Source organism: Camelus bactrianus, chromosome X, assembly GCF_048773025.1.
Source record: "Camelus bactrianus isolate YW-2024 breed Bactrian camel chromosome X, ASM4877302v1, whole genome shotgun sequence".
In the NCBI taxonomy this organism is placed as follows: Eukaryota; Metazoa; Chordata; class Mammalia; order Artiodactyla; family Camelidae; genus Camelus; species Camelus bactrianus.
In genome coordinates, this window is record NC_133575.1 from 84,110,259 (window position 1) to 84,130,523 (window position 20,265).

General features: G+C 40.3%; 1 protein-coding gene and 1 non-coding gene across 7 annotated transcripts in view; one reads left to right on the plus strand and one right to left on the minus strand.

Moving 5' to 3' along the window:
• MID2 (midline 2) overlaps nt 1-20,265 on the minus strand; it is an 85,725-nt gene that overhangs the window by 47,029 nt on the left and 18,431 nt on the right. For all 6 annotated transcript variants that reach the window (XM_010946111.3, XM_010946112.3, XM_074358810.1 and 3 more), the window contains exon 3: nt 13,292-13,387. In XM_010946111.3, coding sequence (XP_010944413.2) covers nt 13,292-13,387 — 96 coding nt within the window. The remainder of the gene's footprint in view (nt 1-13,291; nt 13,388-20,265) is intronic.
• TRNAC-ACA (transfer RNA cysteine (anticodon ACA)) lies at nt 12,117-12,190 on the plus strand. Its single transcript has one exon. It is a non-coding gene; the product is annotated as a tRNA-Cys (tRNA).

The window sequence follows — 20,265 nt, forward strand, 5'->3', positions numbered from 1 at the left end:
TACCCAAACCCTGGGAGCGACATTTGCTTTCACCTCCTGGGCTAATGACGTGTCACTGTGTTAGCAGCTGTACAGCAGGTTAGCATTAAGTATAGGGCTTGGCAGTACTCATTGTAGGTCAGTGTTTTTTGAGGTTTTTTTTCTTCACATGGTTTGCTGCCAATATCTTGTTTTTGACAGAAATGGAGTGTGAAACCATGAAGATGTTTATTTCTACTCCCTGGCAGGCAGACAACATGCAATTTGCCTACTCATCTGTGAGATCAGATTCTTACTTCTTAAATAAAATGTTCTCTCTATGTTACCAATATCATATAAATTCCTCTTCATTCGAAAGCCAGTGGAATCCTCCTGAAATAGTTTGAATTTCTTGGCTGATGACTGGGTGGCAATCAATCCCAGAATAGCCCGGAAGGCTAGAAGATTCCAAGCTCTTCAGATGCTAGAACACGCCACAAATCTGGCAAGAATTTTATTGTGTGTGCACTATACAGTAAACTGGCATCTTGTGATAGTTTCCCCTTCTTTTTCACATCCTTTCTCGCCATATACCATTGTGAACCTTTCCTGCCTAGTCCTCTCGCTCTCGTCTCTAATCCTCCTCCTCATGTCCCTTGCTTGTCCCTCCACCTGAGATGTTTCTAAGAAGACATCTTCCTGCACTCATAAGCCTGCAGTTGTGTGCCAGCGGGACTAGCTGTATATAGATTGGGAGTGGAGGAGCTAAAGGAGGATCTGTGTTCTTCTATGAGACACAGACTCCCTTTGGTACAATGTAATCTTTTGGCTAAAGTTTTATTGGTTTAGAAATTATTCCAAAGCCAATGATTGTCTTGTGCCTTTGACGTTACTAAGGAGAAGCTGGAACAGGCCTAGGATCTGGAGGAGAAAAGGGGGAAAAACTGCTCTGAACACAAGAGACAATGTTTCCAATCAGAGGAAACAAAAAGCAACCTCCTCCAGTGTTTCCCAGTTTCTTCCCCCCATATGGTGAAAATTCCAAGGGTTTGGAAAGAACTCTTTGAGGGAAAAAAATCCCCACAGGTCAAAGCAGTCCTCATGACCCAGTTTAAACACTAATTCTCTCACTAGACATATATTCTTCCTTTCCTATATATCCTCTTTACAATATACCCCCTCCACACATACATATACACCAGAGGAACACTCAGGCAGCCAGCTATGAAATAGAGAAATGCGGAGTACGTGCAAGGGCATTAACACACATGCTCTACAGAAAGCTTATTACCACAAAGAAAGGCATGCCCAAATACTGCTCCAAATACACATGGTACCCTTCCCACACAGACATACATTCACATAACATGCCAAGACTGGTTATACAGACAGCCGTCTGTTCTTCCCCAGGCCATAGGCACAATAATCAGCACCTTGCAAAGCACTGCACACAGAGCTGCTGATTGATCTGATTAGCTTTACCCTTCACTTTTAATACAGCATAGTGATTATGAGCGTGGACTCTGGAGTCTAAATGCATGCAAACCCTCACTCTGCCACTTACTCCTTGTGTGACTTTGTACAAATTAGTTACCTGCCCCATGCCTCAGTTTCCCCATCTGTAAAATGAGAATAATAATAGTACTTATCATAGAGTTCTTGTGAAGATTAAATCAGCTAATGCATACAAAGGTCTTAGGAGTAAGTTCCTAGAACTGCCTGAGTCAGGTAAACTTGGATTTGAGAAATGATTTAGGCAGGAGGGGAAGTGGTGAGCATGGGCTGAGGTGTGGAATTCTCTTTCTATCCGGGGGTAGTAAATACCTGATTCCATGCACTTCTCAATATTTATTCCATCAAAGGAATGGGCCCACCATTAACAGTAATAATGTATCTGGACCACTACCACACCATACACAAAAATTAACTCAAAATGGATTAAATATTTGAATATAAGACCTAAAACCATAAAACTCCTAGAAGAAAACATAGGCGATAAGCACCTTGACATAGGTCTTATCAATGATTTTTTTAATCTGACACTAAAAGCAAAAGCAACAAAAACAAGCATAAACAAATGGGACTACATGAACTAAAAAGCTTCTGCACAGCAAAGAAAACCATCAACAAAATTAAAAGGCAACCTACAGAATAGGAGAGAATATTTGCAAATAATAATTCTGATAAGGGGTAATATCCAAAATATATAAAGAACTCATAGAACTCAATAGCAAGAAAAGAAGTAATCCAATTAAAACTATTTGCAGAAGATCTGAATAGATATTTTTCTAAGGAAGACATACAGATGGCCAACAGGTACACAAAAAGATGCTCTACATCATTAATCACCAGAGAAATGCAAATCAAAACCACAATGAGATATCACCTCACACCTCTCAGAATGGCTATCATCAAAAAGACAACAAATAACAAGTGTTGGAGAGGATGTGGATAAAAGGGAACCCCTGTGCCCTGTTGGTGAGAATGTAAATTGGTGCAGCCAGTATAGAAAACAGTGTGGAGTTTCCTAAAATAAAAAATTTAAAAATAGAACTACCATATGATCCAGCAACTCCATTTCTGTGTATTTACCCAAAGAAAATGAAAACATTAATTCAAAAAATATATGCAACCCTCCTACACTGTTGGTGGGAATGCAGATTGGTGCTGCCACTATGGAGAACAGTATGGAGGTGACTTAAAAAACTAAAAATAGAGTTACCATATGATCCAGCAATCCCACTCCTGGGAATATATCCAGAGAAAACTATAATTCAAAAAGACACATGCACCCCAATGTTCATAGCCAGCACCATTTACAATAGCCAAGACATGGAAGCAAACCAAATGTCCATCAAAAGATGACTGGATAAAGAAGATGTGGTGTATACGTGTGTGTGTGTGTGTGTGTGTGTGTGTGTAATGGAATATTACTCAGCCATAAAAATGAATAAAATAATACCATGTGCAGCAACCTGGGTGGACCTAGAGATTATCATACTAAGTGAAGTCAGACATAGAAAGACAAATATCTTACAATATTACTTATATGTGGAATCTTAAAAAAATGATACAAATGAACTTATCTACAAAACAGAAATAAATTCATAGAAAACAAACTTATGGTTACCAAAGGGAAAAGGGAAAGAGGGATAAATTTGGGATTTGGGATTAATAGATACACACTACTATATACAAAATAGAGAAACAACAAGGAACTACTGTATAGCATAGGGAACTATATTCAATATCTTGTAATAGCCTATAGTGGAAAAGAATCTGAAAAAGAATATACATATGTATAACTGAATCATTTTGCTGTACACCTGAGACATTGTAAGTCAACTATACTTCAATTTTTAAAAAAGATATATGACCCCCTTGTCTACTGTAGCATTATTTACAGTAGCCAAGACATGAAGACATGGAAACAACCTAAATGTTCATCAGTGGATGAACTGATAAAGAAATTGTGAGATATATATATCTTAAATATATATCTTTATATATATATAAACAGAATAGTATTCAGCCATAAAAAGAATGAAATCTTGCTATTTGTGACAATACAGATGGACCTCAAGGGCATTATGCTAAGTGAAATAAGTCGGAGAGAGAAAGACCAATACTGTATGATCACTCTTATATGTGTGATCTAAAATACATTTTAATTAAAAGATAAGCTCATAGATTCAAGAACAAATTCATGGCTGCCAGAGGTGGGGAATGGGGGGTGGGAGAAATGGCTGAACCATTTCTATTTATTTTTTAGTTTAAATAAATTGAATTTTAAAAAATAGTAACAATGTATGCATTCTTTTTCTGAGGAAATCTATATATTTGGAGTCATTGTGGTATTACATTTATTATTTATAGCCTAAGTGTGACAACATTAAGTACACTTCTGGGAGTAAATCTTTACTGCCAAACTCTTTTGTAATGGTTAAGAAAACCTGCATCCGCATGGAGACAGCTTTTACCTTGCAGCACAGCCATGTCCTAGGCAGTCTCAGGAAGGAAGTGCAGGGCCCACAGTAAACTGACTGTATGAATGGAGTCAGTATCCATACCTGGAGCTGCCCACTGTATTTTCACCCCTCACTTGGGTCTCTTGGCACAAAAATAATCTGAGTGAGTGCATGCCTTAACAGTGGGTGCCACTGCTTCCTTCTGCCGACTCTAGCGGTCATCCTCCCTCTGCTTCCTATCCCCACGAAGGGCTGTTGGGGCAGAGAGCTGCCAAATATAGGTACATAAGACCCTTACCATGGAGTCAGGAATGCCCAGCTCCCAAATAAATCATCTATTCTTCTGGAGCTGTTTAGTGAGGGAGAGTATCAGTGGGCATCCTAAGCCAGCTCCTTTCTATCTAAACACAAATGAATCCACGGCAAGTAAACAAATAGTGTCTTCAGTAGGCTGCATAGTGCTGTGGAAAGAACATGGACTTTGCAGTTGGAGAGATGCAGGACTGAGCCCAAGCTTACTCTACGTGTGACCTTGAGCAAGTCATCTAATTTCTCTCACTCTCAGGTTCCTCATTTGTAAAACGGGGATGTCACCAGCATTACCACAGGGTTGTCATAAACATTGAGATTAGAAACAAGAATGCCTCTCGCACAAAACCCGCACATATGGTTCAAATGTGATTCTCTCGAGTCCCAGTCCCTGCTTACCATATCACACAGCTAGACTCTTCTGGATAGGCAGAGACAGAAAGGGCATTTCAAGGGCTGTGTGCATGTCTGTTAAAGTGGTGGTGGTTGTTTTAGTTTTAGGGTTTCTTTGGTCTTTGTTTTGTTTCATTTCTTTGGTATTCTGGTTGGGTTGATGGCAAGTGAAGTTGGCAGTTGGCGTGGAACTGGAAACATTTTAAAGGTACAGGGTAGGCTTGGTAGGGCTTTAACTTGAATTGTTAGAATTCCACCAACTTTCCAAGAGCACATTGGAAATGGGGAACTTGGGCAGATTGTGCAAAGAGTGGAGCAAGCCAGAAGGGTCCAAAATTAGGCAAGTGTTCTGGTCACTTAGTGAATAACCTGGAATTTGAACACTAAGAAATGGGAACTGGAGCAAGAAGGCAGCAGATGGGAAATGGGGCTATAAAATGAGCTTCACTGCATGAAAGGAAGTGCAAGAACAGAATGAGAGTACATGCCTATATGAACAGCTCTGACTATGAAAACATGACCCCACCGAAAAGCTTACACGCCCTATAGATGTGGGGGAGGAGGGGAGGGAAAACAACGTCAATCACAACTCATTTTATCCTTACAACCCTGTCATGCGTTCGTACCCCTCCAAATGTTTCACATGCAACCTTTAACGCCCTCAAACATTTTATTTCTCTGGAATATATCAAGAATTGTCACAAAGTATTTTTGAAAAAGAATTGAACACATTAGGTGTCTAAAAATTATAAAAGCATTTTCTTTTCTAGTATAAAAATAGGCTATGCCCACATTTCAGATTGCATAGTTGATTTAGGGTTTTCATCTGTACTAAATATCAATTGCCATTTACTTAATGGGATTGAATATAATAGTCTGAATCAGTCATTTTAGCAGTATAAATGAATAGACTGACTAGGTCACTGTGTACTTATTTTCCATTGTTCATGAAAACCATTTTCTCCACCTATAATTCCACACTGGTTTCAAAATAGCTATTTCATTCTCACGAGGCGCTGTTAAGGCCAAATCCTCCTCAGGACCTTAACATTAAGTCTGCTCCTCTTGCTCATCCATCTCCCACAAAAACACTCACAGAACATTTTGGCTAATAAACATTTTAAAATCCCAAATAAATATCAAATCACTATGTTGTACATATGGAATTAACATAGTATTGTACGTCAATTACATTTCAATTAAAAAATCCTCCAAACTCTGTTTTTAAAACCACTAGAGATGAAAGCATCTGTGCCTCCCCAAAACTTTTCTTTTGCCTTTGCTTAGGGGCAGTAATCAAGAGGAATTTGGGCAGGATAATAAGCAAGTTTACTTAAGTATCAACTTAAAGAACCCATTAGATATTCTTGCAGAAGGGCAGTGAACTTTCCATACTAAATAAAATTTGTTTAATTCAGTAACTGAAAACTGGCTGCTTATTGAGCATAATAACCCTTTTTAGTGTACCACCCTTGCATAGTTATTGGTGGGTGATTAAATAGGGCCATGTGGCTAAGATTTCTAACATTTTTAGTGCTACAATTTCATTACCATGTCCCCTTCCCCAGGAAAATTCTAGTTCTTGTGTGAACACTGGGGAATGGCTATCTTCCCCACCCTCAGAAATAATGATAAATCCTCCAGAAGTCCTGAGGTCAGCGCCAGGAATCCCTGGCAAAGGTGTGGTGCCCAGAAATACTACTAGTACTACTAATCCTAACAACTGCGCCTACAATTACTCCTACTGCTATCACTACAACTACTACTACTGCTACGACCATTTATTGAGCCTTGACTATCTGCCAGTTACAGTAGCAAGTATTTTACATTTACTACCTTTCCCTTCAAAATATGATTAGTCTAAGTTTCATAGATGACAAAACTGAGGCTCAGAGAAGTTATGTGCCCAAGTTTACACAGCTAGCATGCCCAACTCCAGAGCTACCACATCACATTGCATCCCAGAACCTACATTCTTTCTAGGAGGAGTGAGTTGTAGAAACTGAGGCTTGGACCTGGGCAGGTGGGAAAGGCAGCTGGAAGCCAAGTCAGGATGGGAAATGAAGTGTGTGTGGTCAGAGTCAGTGGATCTAGTGATTCCTAATGTTAGCTACCCAGTAACAGAATAAACAACTAGAGTATTGTACGAGCGTTTGTGAATCTGATAGCTTTGCACTTCAAAAGGATAATAACTACCACTCTGCAACCTACTTTCTTTTTAACCTCTCTGAATCTATCTTCTGGTCTCACCTTTCCACTGAACCTTCTGTTTCCAGCACGAATGATATCTCCCTGTGTAATGTCACTGCTCCAACGGACTCTATCAAAACTGCCACACCTTGAAGGCCTCTCTTCCTTGGCTATTCTGAGTCTCTGTTTTGTTGATTTTCCTCCTCCCTTCTGCTCTTTGTTTCTCTTTTGCTTTTCCTCCAGAATTGACATCCATATCTCATTCCCATTACTCACTACAAGTCATCCTCACAATGAGTCAGGAACCACTGGTGATGAACAACAGATGTCCAAGAGGTGTATACCTTGGCCTTGCAAAAGGGAGTATAATGGAGTGGTTAGGAGCAGAGGCTCTGGAGCTAAAGTGCCTGGACTCAAATCTCCACCCTGTTACCTACTAGTAGTATGACCTTGGCAAATCACTTCAACCTCTCAGTATCTTTATCTGTACAGCAAGAATAATAACAATATTTACCTCATAGAGCTGCTGTGAGGATTAAATGAGTTAACACATATAAAGTGCTTACCTCAACATAGGAAATCATTAAGTGTTACTTACTGTTATAGTCTTTAGAGAGGTAGTATCTAAAATGTTGATTATTCCCACAAATGAATAATTTACTTCTGATATTTAATTTGTTAAATACACGCCATCCCTCAGTAATCTCATAAAAAGCTCCACAGTCTTTCTATTTATTTTTGGAAAGTCAGTTTGTTGTATTCTGACTGACAAACAATTGGATTGAGGTGCCCTAGGCTTTCCTCTCATTCTACACATTCTCCATGGCTTTAAGTGCTACTTAGATGATTCCCAGGTTTTTATATCCCTTTCCCACATCTTAGCTCCTGACCTCCAGATCCAGCCAGTTGTCTGCTAGGGATTTCTTACTTGACTCTCTTACCCCCAGGACAACAAATCTCACATGTCTAAAAAGAACTCCGTCTGTATTTCCTAACTTAGTTAAAGGCAACACATCCATTCAGTTATCCAAGCCAGAAATCTATGGCTCCTCCTACTATTCTCTTACCCCTGCACCCATTGCATCTAACTGATCACCAATAATTGATTCCACTGCCTACAAGTATGTTTTGAATTTATCCTACCATCCCATTTGCCCCAACCCAACACTACAGTTACTGCCTTAGGTTGGACCTTCGTCTCTTTCTGAATCAGTAAAAGCCACCTAACTGGTCTCCTTGCCTTCAGTTTGACCTTTGACCCTTGCTCCATCCTGCATACTACAACCAGAGCAATCCTGAAATGAAGATCCTATCCAGTTATTCGCTTGCTTTAAATCCTTCCATGAGTCCCCAGAGTCTTTAGGGTAAAGCCCAAACACCCATGTGTGGCACACAAGGCCCTTCATTATCTAGGCCCTAGCTACTTCTCCATACTTACCTCTCGCAACGATTCTCACATCTCCCATTGTGGCTGAACCAAACTTCTGGTGGTTCCCTGAACACCTCTACGCTGTTTACCCTTCTGTGTTCTCGCATGTGGTCCCCTTCACTCCCTTTCCTTATTTGTGTTGGCAAAATTCTACTCTTATTTCAAGATAACTTGATTTTTAATTCCATTCTGCAGTCTTGCCTAAGTCCCTGAGGCAGACATAGGTGTTTCTTTATCTATGCTAGCTTGTCATTTTGCACTTATCTGCATTACAATAATCATCATTTGACATTATATTTGACATTTTACCTGTCAGGTAAGTTCCTTGAGGGCAAGGACCATTTCCTATTTATCTCTATATACCCAGTATATATTCTGTGTGTAGTATACCACTTTGCCCATACAATTTGCTCATTTCCACCTCCATTAATACCTCTGTTCTCTGTCCCAGCAGAGGGAGGAATTTATTTTCCCTCCTTCAACATTTGGCTAAAATGAATTTTCTCCATTTAATTTTCCCTGATTACACTTACTTCTCTCTAATCACCCTTTCATTTTATCATGTCCTCAGTGCTTGTAGAAGAGTCTGCCAACAAGCTTATTTGTGCTTTAATGATTTAGATTCTATTATGTCTTCTAGCTTGACCATTCTAAAACACTTCAGGATCATCTGCTGAAATCATCCATAGTAGTGTTTTTTTAAACTAATTTCTGTTAAAACGCCTATTTTTATGCTTGGAGAAGCAGTCAGAGATCAATTCTTGCTCTTCCCAAACCAAATACCATTTCAGTGAGCAACAGGAGCAGAAAGGGGAGAACACCAAGCCACCTCCAGTTTGAACTCTAAGAGAAACACTTCTGAAAGCTATTGGAGCTAAAGCCTGGTGGCAAGACAGAAAGCTGAAATTCCCCAAACTAAGGGAAGCCTTCCCTCTCTTTAGCTCATCTCCTTTCTTCTTTCTCTTAATGCTAAGGAGCCGTACCACCAAGCTCCTTAAAAGGCTTGAGAAGAGCCAGAAGGAAATCAGTCTGCCCAAGGAGCTTCTGGGGTGGACTAACCCATTGTCCTGTAGCAGTTCTGGAGCAGAGGAAAACAGATGGCACCCAAAATACCCAGGAAAGTGCTGTAATACGCTCCGTGCCCTAAAAGTTAACGATAAAACGAAATAAGTAGACACAGAGGGGCTACACTACATTCACTTGTGCTCCTTGAACTGCACACTGCTTTCTAAATACTCCCCTTTCTCACTAGATACTGGGTTGGCCCTAGCTAGACTAAAAGTTCCTGGAGGCCATCAACAATGCATGTTTCTTTTGTAGCCCCCAAATGACCTATCACACTGAGTACACAGTGTTTGCTTAAGAATTGTTGTTGACTGACTGATTACTAAGTATTTAACCATTTTTCTTCCCCTCAGTATTTTCAGGAATGCTTATTTATTCACAAAACCTCTTGGAAGCCCAGAGGAAATACTCATCTGTTGGTATACATTTTCCCTTGGCTATGCGTTAAACAGAGATTTCCTTCGGAAATGTAAACAAAGGATGCCTGATGATGCAGGACAAAGAACTATATATAGAGATCAAGTGGCCAGAGGAGCAAGGTCAGAGCATGCCCTTCCTTAACCAGATTAAAGGAGTCTTGGGTCTGCCTCTCCTTCATTCCCATGTTCACCAACCCAGATGGAAAATATTTTCCAACTGCCTATCCACTGAATCCTGAAAGCTGGGCAGCAGCTCTAACAGGCTGCGTTACCAAAGAATTCAGCTAACAAATCTGTGGTGATCCTAATCTCTGTTTCTGTAATAAAAGGAAGACTGTAGCTTTGTTTACTTTCTAAGGAGAACAGAGAACAGGGAGAGAGAACCAGGAGAGGGAGGCAGTATTTATGGCTCTTTTATGAAAAGTCAATCTGTGACAAAAACATTTGCAGACAATCAGGAAGGGGAACAGGTTTGGCAGGAAAATAGCCTATTCCAGTTTTCTCAGAAGTGCCTTAGCTGGGATCCGCCACCCCCGCCCGACATGAAATGCCTGGTTTACGCTGTGAATATAGTCATTCCTGATAGACAAATCTGGATCAGATAAAATGAAAAAAATTCAAATCACCCTTCACTGTCTGGCTCTCATGGCAGACAGTATCCCACTATTTATTTCATTTTACAAAGTATTTAGAAGCATTTATGAAGTCTCAAATCCCATCTTTAACTGCATTTCTAATCCTGGGGCTTGTCCTGAAGCCTTCTGGACACACAGGCTCTGTGCTGAATGAGCATAATAAGTACCCTGGATTCACCCTATTATTATGGGGAACTTTAGGGCACATCCCTAACCTTTCAGAAGGGATGATGTCATAGAGCACAGCCATGGTCTTCCATAAACCACCCTGTAGGGCCCCTGTCAGAGACAGAATCCTAAACTGAATAGATGATGGCATTAACTCCCATAATACACTCTCATCCTTGACATGTAAAGCATTATCTCAAGATTCTTCCCCAATTCTCAGTTAACATTTTTATGCCATTGTCTATATTTCCTGCACATGTGTATCCACATCAGGGTGGACTTGTATAGCATGTAACCACCCAAGGGTAAATACTGTGTCTAGGCCATTTTCTTTATACCTGGTACAGTGCTATGCATAAATAAGTATTAACAAAAGGTGACCTTTTGTGTGCCAGAGCAGACAGTGGCCGATGGATTTAATAAGCATCCCTAAGGGAGCTTCTTAAACTCCTTCTTCACTGCTTGTCATGGGGCTGCTCTTTTTACCCACTTTGCTTACATTTGCCAGCACAAATGTCACCTCCTAAAGGCTCAAGCAGGAATATTTAACCTCAGAAAGGCACTGTGAAAACATAGCCTGTTACCTAAAGGGCCAGAATCAGTACTCCTCTATTAACACAATGATGCATTGTTTTATGAGACTAGCTCCTTGCCACTTGAAAAGAGTAGGACCCTGAATATAAAGGTTTGATTGGTGCAATGGACTGAGAAAGGTTGGAAAAGGGCTATGTTTGCATGAGGCTGGCCCGAGTGATAAGCTTCCCAGGGATGGGATGATAGGATGTTAGGTTCTAAGTAAATAAGCAATGAAAATAAACTGCTTACTTTGCTAATTGACTGCTTTTTGTGGAGAATAAGTAAGGTGATGATTATAATTTCTAACCACGTTTTATTCATTATGAGCTGTTACCCGACCCTCAATCATGCAAATTCTAAACCAAGGGATTCCTTATCTTGTCTCCTGCTCACAATACTTCCTTGTCTCTTCAACAGTCTGGGTTTCTTATACTGTAATCTAACAGCATAATCAGAAGCTTTGATAGAGTGGAACATAAAGGGATTCTGATTAGCTGAAAACCACTCTAAAATGCCTGCTGTTTTTTTCACCCCTCTTGGAAAAGATGAGGCCAAAGAGAAAAAGAGAAGAATAAAGAAAGTAACCGTTCACAGAATCATGACTTGAGAAATCTGGAAGACACACTGAAAGTCATGCATTCAGTTCAATCCGTCATTTTATAGGTAAGGACACTGAAGTCAAGAGGCTAAATGACTTATTCAAGTTTATACTACCAGTTAATGACAGAGTCAAGTTTAGAACCTATTTTTCCAACTTACATTCCAGTGTTCATTCTTTCCATTCCATATGCTTCTTCCTAAATTCCCTAACCCATCCCATACTCTCACACCTGGGTTTAACTGGTATCCTGTGGACCCTACATAGAGCACCACTCTCTTCCACAAATGGAGTAATTAAATTGCTATGGTATGCTTGTCGTATAAATACAATCTACTTTAAGAAGTCCAACACTTTAATAAATCCAAACCATCAGGAATGGTTACTCATATAAGAAGAGTCTCTGGGGGAGAGTATAGCTCAAGTGGTAGAATGCATGCTTACAATGCATGAGGTCCTGGGTTCAATCCCCAGTACTTCCTCCAAGAATAAATAATTAAGTAAACCTAATTACCTCCCCCCACCAAAAAAAAAGAAGATTCTTTGCCTTATAAGAAGATTCTGCACATTCTCTTAAATAGGAATCCCCAGGAGAGGATTAAGAGATGAGATCTTAACAAATTATTTTATTGCTTAAAATAAAATAAACTTGAACCATTACCTTTTCAATCACACAAGCAAGATTAGAACTAGACTACCAGGTTGTAAATAAAATTAAGAAACACTTTTACCTAACCACTACCCATGAGGGGTCCTATAATGTTTCACCTGACTCTGTTTATACTTTAAACCCTACCATTGCCTCTTCAATAAAATCAACATAAAACCAAATGCTATGGCTGAAGTTTCAAGCTCTTGAGAGACAGAAATAATATCTTTCTTTCATTACATCCACTTATGAAGAGGCTGACTCCTCCTGTAAGCTCTATTCTGAGATTTGATGAAGATATCATATTTCGAAAACCTTTTAACTTGTATAACACTTGATAATTCACAGACAACTTTAACATAGATGTCATTTGTGGATGACAAGAATAAGTGGTAAGGTGATGAGTGAGGACTAGGTAAGGTGCATGGGGAAGAAGAGGGGAAAGGCTTGGAAGGGGGAAGCAGTTCTGATATTTTTACAGAAACAATATTGCTTGAACAAACCTCAGCCTACCCTGAGGACCCAGGATTCCCTACTTCCCTTATTCTCCAGTAATCTCTTTAAGGAGCTATGATGTCCAATCTGATGAAGGAAGAAACACTTCATGTTGGGTTCTCATACTACCTGCTACTGGAAAAGGAGAAGGGCTTGCCCCTTGGACTGTTGTCTCACCAACCCACTACCACCATATTTTTTAAAAAACAGTATGAAAATATTTTTTAAACAATAGCATTTCTTATTATTATTTTTAAAACAATAGCTATCTGCCACTTTTCTTGGAACAAGCATCCTAAAGGAATGAGACTTTGTAGAACTATCATTCAGCCTTTCACTCCAAATGGCCAAGCTACACTCTGACAACATTCAAGTTCCCCTCAAAAGGATCGCCTGATCCAGGTCCTTTGAAAGAATGACAAATGTTTCTGTTACATACCTCAACCTGCTGGCAGATCTGTATTAGTTTAGCCATTTGATTTTCTAGTTCGCTGTTGCGTTTGACCAGGTTGGTAAGGTTCATCTCCAGAGTTTGCTGCCATTGCAGAGTGTGAAGCCAGAGGGAAACCGGGAAAAGGGGGAAAAAGAAGAAACGTTTAATGAGTATGAGAACCAATATCACGTGGAGATTAGTCAGTCAGTCAACAAATATTTCAAAGATTCACTGAGTCTGGGCCCAGCACTATTCCGGGTGCTAATTAACAATGCTGTACATTTGCTCCAGACTCTTATTATTGGGGAAAAGATGACATTCATGACTTTGTGGATGTAGGAATTTAATGATATTAAGGCAACTTTATGTTCTGTATATTTTAAAACTTTTTAAAGTAGTTCATAGTCAATATATCATTTTTCCCCAACAGTAATCCTGTGACATAGGGAGAACAGATTTTATTCTCCCTTTCACAGATGAGTAGGCTAAGAAAACTATAATTTATTGAACAATTACTGCTTGCCAGACACTATGCTAGGCAATTTCATATATATGTATCATTTAATAATCATGACAGCCCATGAAGTAGGAGATGTCAGCATTTTACAGATGAGAGAACTGAGCTGCACAGTGAGGGTAAAGTGTTTTGCACAGATATATAATTAGCATGCAGCAAAGCTAGGACTGGAACCCAGGTCTCTAGTCGTCAGCTGCAGCTTTGCCCCAGTAGTCCACGATTTTTTTTTCATCTTTGTTGAGAATACTTTATACTTATCAATAGGTTCCTTCAGGAAAAAAAAAAGATGGCATTTTAAGTGTGTACTTCATCAAAATCCAGCATTATATCTACAGCTTCCCTTTTTCAAATTAAGGAGTAGCCTGTGGAAATGCCAGACTTAAACGCAAAGCCTGGCTGTATCAAGACAGGACATCCATTGCTTACCATTGTTTTCTGGTACACAGATCCTTTTAGTAAACATTAGAACATTAGAAGCGCTTTGCAAATCTGTTTATTATAACATAGTGACAACAGTACTAAAACCTCAACATATTTTCAGTTGAGCAAGCTACTCTCTTCCAGTCCTCATATGAGAAAAATTAGAATGTTATTTACTTTAGATTGATAGTGGGCTTTTTTTATTCCTCCCCATTCGCAAGTCTTCAGCTCTGGTGGCTGCTTCTTTTCCAGGACCTGCTCCAATACCCACTCCTTTCTCACTCATCATTCCCTATGTCCCCACAAAGTCTGTTCTAAATGTAATACCCCAACTTCCTGGCCCTTATTCTGCTAGAATTCCTTCCCTTGATCGTGTTCATTGCTGTCTCCATGGTTCCTATGGTTTGTAGTTGTTCAAAGTTCATGTTTTTGGTGGGGGGAGGGGGAAAGGGGTAATGGGGGAGGGGAAACGACTCGCATACTTGGCCCCTTCTCTGCTTAGTAGCTGCGGCCCCTTAGTATCCTTGGCACTGTCCCATGCATCTATCCCAGAGATGTATTCCCATGGATATATGTATTTCCAGGACAAGCAGTCTGATCTCACTTGTTCTCAATCCAGATTATGAGAATCAGCTTAATCTCTACTTCCCTTCTTGCCAGATCTCTCTTGGTTTCTTTGGCTTTATTCCCATGGGAGTGATTTTTTACCATTTATTCAATTTTTTTTGGCTTGGGCACTCTGTCTTCCCTAGCTTTCTTTAACTTCATGACTATCTCAATCTGTGGCCTTCTCCTTAACAAGGACAAAGGGAGAGAAAAAGGAAAAACGAAGGGCCACAACTGTTGATTTGGATATGAGTTCTAAGCTAAATAGATGTCAGAGTAAAAAAAAAAAAAAAAAGAAATGGCAGTTCAGAGATTTAATACAAAAGGCATTTCTCTTGTATTTAATACAGAAAGTATTGAGCACCTACTCTATTCAAGGTGTTTGACTTCAGAGATAAAAAGGATGGGATGGGTCTTGAAGATGGGTTTTGATGAATAAGTAGGATTTTAACAGAGATGGAGGCAGGCATGGTGTTCCAGGCACAAGGAATAGCATGAGCAAAAGTAAAAGGGAATAAAGTACAGGACAGGTTCAGGAAACAGAAGTTGAGTTTGGCTAGAACAGAGGGTACAAGAGAGGAGTGGGGCACAAGGCTGGAAATGGAGATCGAGGCTCCTTTGTGAAGGTCTTGAATGCCTAGGTGAGGAGAGTTTGTCCATACTTTTTAAAGCAGTGGGGACGTACCAAAGGATTTTGAGCAAGATAATGACATAAGCAGGTCTGCGTTTATGAGATCAACCTACCAGCAATAAGTGGGGCTGACTGAAACAGGAGAGCCTGGGGGCACGGGCACTGGTTAGGAGGAGGCTGCAATACGCAGAACAGTTGGTAATGCAGATCTAGGCCAAGCTAAGAGGATAATCGAGAGAAACGTGTTTCAAGAAAGGATTTGTCACTGTCAAATATGCAGAAAGTGCAAGAAAGACGAGGCCTGATAAAAGGCAGCTAGATTTGGTTATTAGAGGTCACTGGTGACCTTTGAAAAAGGAATTTCAGTAGAGTTTTGGAAGCAAATGCCAAACTGTACAGGGTTAGTGAGTATGTCAATAGTGACAATGTGGAGACTACAAGTCTGGACTCCTCTTCAAAAATTTGGCCATAAGGTGAATATGATGGAGCTGTAGTTTGATGAAAAGGTCTGGCTCAAATTAAAGAGTGGGCGTGGGTAATGGACCCAATCAGTTTGTGATTTCCTCCAGCAGAGTGGTCCAGATTCCTAGATAAATGGAGATTTTATGCATCACAAATGACTCTATTGACATATTAGGCAAATATAATGTAGATTATAAATACTCAGAGCAGATACAATATTAGAAATTTGTGTTTCAAACTGTAATGCATTTCCTTTCAAACATGAGATTCCATGGGGAGAATGTTTTCTAACAAGTGCATGCAACCTGTTGCAACACTTGTCATGAAACTGATATCTTATAAATAATTCATAGTGCAGAGCAGGACTAAGATCCCTGCTGTGTGTTCCTCATTTATGGCCCAAAACTGAGACTCACAGCTTCTGTAAAGCCACTGAAAACAAAAATTAGGGCTGAACACATAATTTGGGGTCTGGTTAGACTACGGACCTTGGGTTACCATCAGAAAATTATGGCAAATGGTTACTTTGCTCTGGCCCCCTAGCAATTTGCAGAATGCCAGCACATTTTAACAACACAGAGCTAGAACTGACAAGATGACTCTAATTTCAACCTTACTTCATTAATATGAAAATGCTTTGAAAAATAAATCTTTGGCTAATGAAAACACCATCTGTTGATGGCTTTTTGCCACTGTTTTCTTACATTACGAGACATAATTTGAGGGAAACACCGAACATTTACTTACTCACTTCCTATTCATTTACCAGGAATTAAAGCCTCCTCTCAAACTGGAATTGATTCTCAATGATGAACATATGCAAAGGGGAGCAGAGAATTGAAGCAATTATGCAGTTTATTTCCTCACCCTTCCTTATTGTGCCTGGTGCTGACAAATTATTTAGAACTAGAAATTCTGGGCAACTCTAGGTTTGAATGATTTCATTGATTTGGTCGAGTAATTATTGTGTCTATATTCTGGCTGAGTAAACAAAAAGGATGTGTGTGTGTGTGTAAAATTCCCTTATGTAAAATTAAACGTGTCTCTTTGTTGTTGTGTTGTGGTTGTTTGGTTGCAAAGAATTGGTTTGTTTTCTTCTTTTCTCATGCAGTCCAGGTAACGATGGGGCCAGGGTCCCTCTAGCCAAGACGAGTTAGAGCAGCTTTCTCAGAACACTTGAACCGTGACAACGAGGGAGCCAAAATGGCAGGGAAGATGGGAATGGAGCTCTCTGCCGGGAGGAAACAGGGCGGGAGGTTGGCAGGGAGAGCAGGATGAAGCTCCCATTTCCCGCTGCAGAAGGTTACCTCTGGGCCCTTCTGTTGTTCCCCTGCGTGAGGGTTGGAGAAGCCACGTGAGCTATGAAACTGAATCCCTTTTCACCTGCAGATGACTACATCGTTAGAGCACTCACAAAATTATACATGGGTCCAAACAGCACAAAGTGAGGGGAAGATGTGGCTGATTTGCATAATTGAGATTTTAAAGGGCCCCAGTTAGCTAAATTGGCAGCCTGCACTGATTCCATTTTTACCCGAGTTCCACTTCATTTGTGTCATATAGACTTAGCCTGTTTGTGTTCTATTATACCCTGCCCAAAGAGGAAAATGTTTCGCTATTTCTGAGAAAGCCAGGCACAGGCTATTCTTCTTCCAGACAGCATCCCATAAAAAGAAATGGCTTCACTAACCCTCTCAAATAATTGCTGTTTTTTTTTTTTCACTTCTTTAGAAACAGGTTATTTCAGATAATTTTCTGATTGGCTCCCTCAAGAAACCTAGCTCTACATGAAAACACTGGCTCTTCATTAAAGCCAGAGCATCCCCTATGGCACACACTGGACTGTGATGTTCATTTGTCATGTTCCAGGAAGGGGCGTGTGTTCACACATATGTGAGCACACTTACACACACCTACCTGACATAGCAAGTCATGAAGCCTAAAAAGGGGCAGAGCCTTTCTGTCTGTTCTATTGGAACATGTATTACTGCCACTGAATGCCTATATTCCCTCTTGCTTTCTACAAGGTACAAGGGGGACATTATTAAAACCTAGACAAGATCCCAACTGTTTTAACGTAGGAGTTGAACCTTGGAGGTTGTGGAGAGAAGTGAAGGGAAGAAAGGCCAACCCACCCCAAACCTGAGCCTTCCCAATTGACAGAAGGCAACTTCATCTTTAAAAATACTCTGAGCCAGTGACCCCATTACTGTTCTTTGACATGTTCTTTTTTGACATCCTATCTATTCACTGATGTTCCCAGCTCTTCCAAAAGCCAGTAGCCAAAATCTTAGCACACTTTTAGGGTCACATTCTGCCTTCTTTTTTTAACTGCTTGTCTTAAAATACTTACTTTGCTTTTGCTTCAGTCTGTCACTTTATGTATCAATTACATATGGCCTTTCAACAGCAGAACACACCATCTGGTCCACAAACTGAAGCCCACACCCTTATGCCTGAGTTTATTCCTTCCCCAAACATTTATTTGCTGTTGTATAGACATGGGCTATGTCCTCAAATGAGATGCAGGTGACATACTGGATGTACGAGGTCTATTATACCTGAGGTTTGTTAGACAATAACCAGACTGTACTTAAAGTCAGGTGAAACACATTACCATTCCTCTCCTTTTAAGAAGGTTCTGGAATCATCCAGCAAAGACCCACCCTCTCCCAGTCCCTTTAACAGAAATGCTACACGAACTATCCCATATTCTATTTTTCCCCTCTCTTCAGGTGCAGAGCATGGTTAAATTTTTAGCATGGATGTGTAAATTATTATATGGAACTTCTGAAAGAAAACTTGTACTAAAAACCTAAATCCAGTGTTTATTTTGACAGTACTCAGAATATTGAGCTGAAGTCAGCTCTACTTTCCTGAAGGTCTCAAAATTGTATTCTACTTGCACGATTCCTCTTCGGTTCCTGCCTGTCATACACACCCTCCGCTTTCTCTGGCACTTGCTCGTCCTCTCTGTCTACCTTCTAGACCGAGTACCACAAGGCTCATTTCTTGGCCTTCATTCAGCTCACTAATGCATGGCTCTACCTCTAAGCTAAAGACACTCCAACCTATGTCTCTGACCCTGATCTTGCGGTCACCACAAAGGTCTGAATTTCCAATCCTTCTAGAACACTTGCCCTTTTAGTTCTGAGAGTGCCCCATGCTCACTCTCCTCTAGATATTTGAACAAACTATTTTCTCTTGACTAGAACACTGTCTGCCCCTTACTCCATCCCTGTCCCCACTCAAGGGTCCAAAAAGCCACCAAAAGTCTCTTTTGATGTCCCTCCTGTGCTCTCTCACAACCCCCTGTATCTCTGCTGTCACAGCACTCACCACACTGCTGGCCTCCCCAGCACTAAGCTGACAGCTCAACCAGGGCTGGGACTGCACTCTCTTTATCACTGTAACCCCAACACCTCCGCTGGTGACTAGCACCTAATAGGTGTTCAGTAAATGTTTGATGTGTGAATGAATGTTAAATGACCCACAATCAGATACATTCAAATCTGAAGTCAAGTCATCCCACCAAAACTGCTAGCCCCTTCCTAATTTCCCTATTTCTATGCTTGATACCACCATCCTTCAAGACATCTCCTACTCAAAAATCATTTAAGCCTTTCTCTCCATCATCTATAACCACTATAGTCATTCACAAAGTCCTGTCAAATTCTTTGTTCGGTCTCTCTCCGGTTTGCCCTCTCCTCCAACAAATCCATTTACGATTCCCTGCTTTTCAGCTTGATGACTTCTCACTAACCATTCCTCTGTGTTGCAGAGCTCCCTGTGCCAACCTCTGTCTTGGCACTTACCACACTGAATTTGAAGTTTCATGTCCTTATCTATCTCCCTCACTGAGCTCAAAGCTCCTCAGGGCAGGGATGGTGCCTTATTTCCCATTTCCCCAGCTCCTACCACAATGACTTGAACAATTTAAGTGTTCAATAAAGAAAAATTAGTGCTCATGAATTGTTTGTTAAATGAATGAATGACCCCCTGGCCTAAATCCCTGGTGCTACAGTTTAAGGTACTGTCTGGACCATCTTCAGGGAAGATAAAAAACAAGACATTACCTCATTATAGCAATGCTTCATGAATTTGAATGTCATTATCACATTTTCCCCTTTAGACCTCACTTCTTTGGGTTCAATACTTCTTGTTTCTTTAATCTTTCCTCAGCTATATCATATTTCTGTAATTTTTGTCCAATAATAACAGACAAGATTTTCATCCACCCAAGAACAATCTCTGAGTCAACGTTTGGTAAGCTGTTCTCAGACTAATGATGGTTAGCTCCTTTCAGATGCTGAAGTGGCTTGGGACAAAAAAAAGAAAAACAGA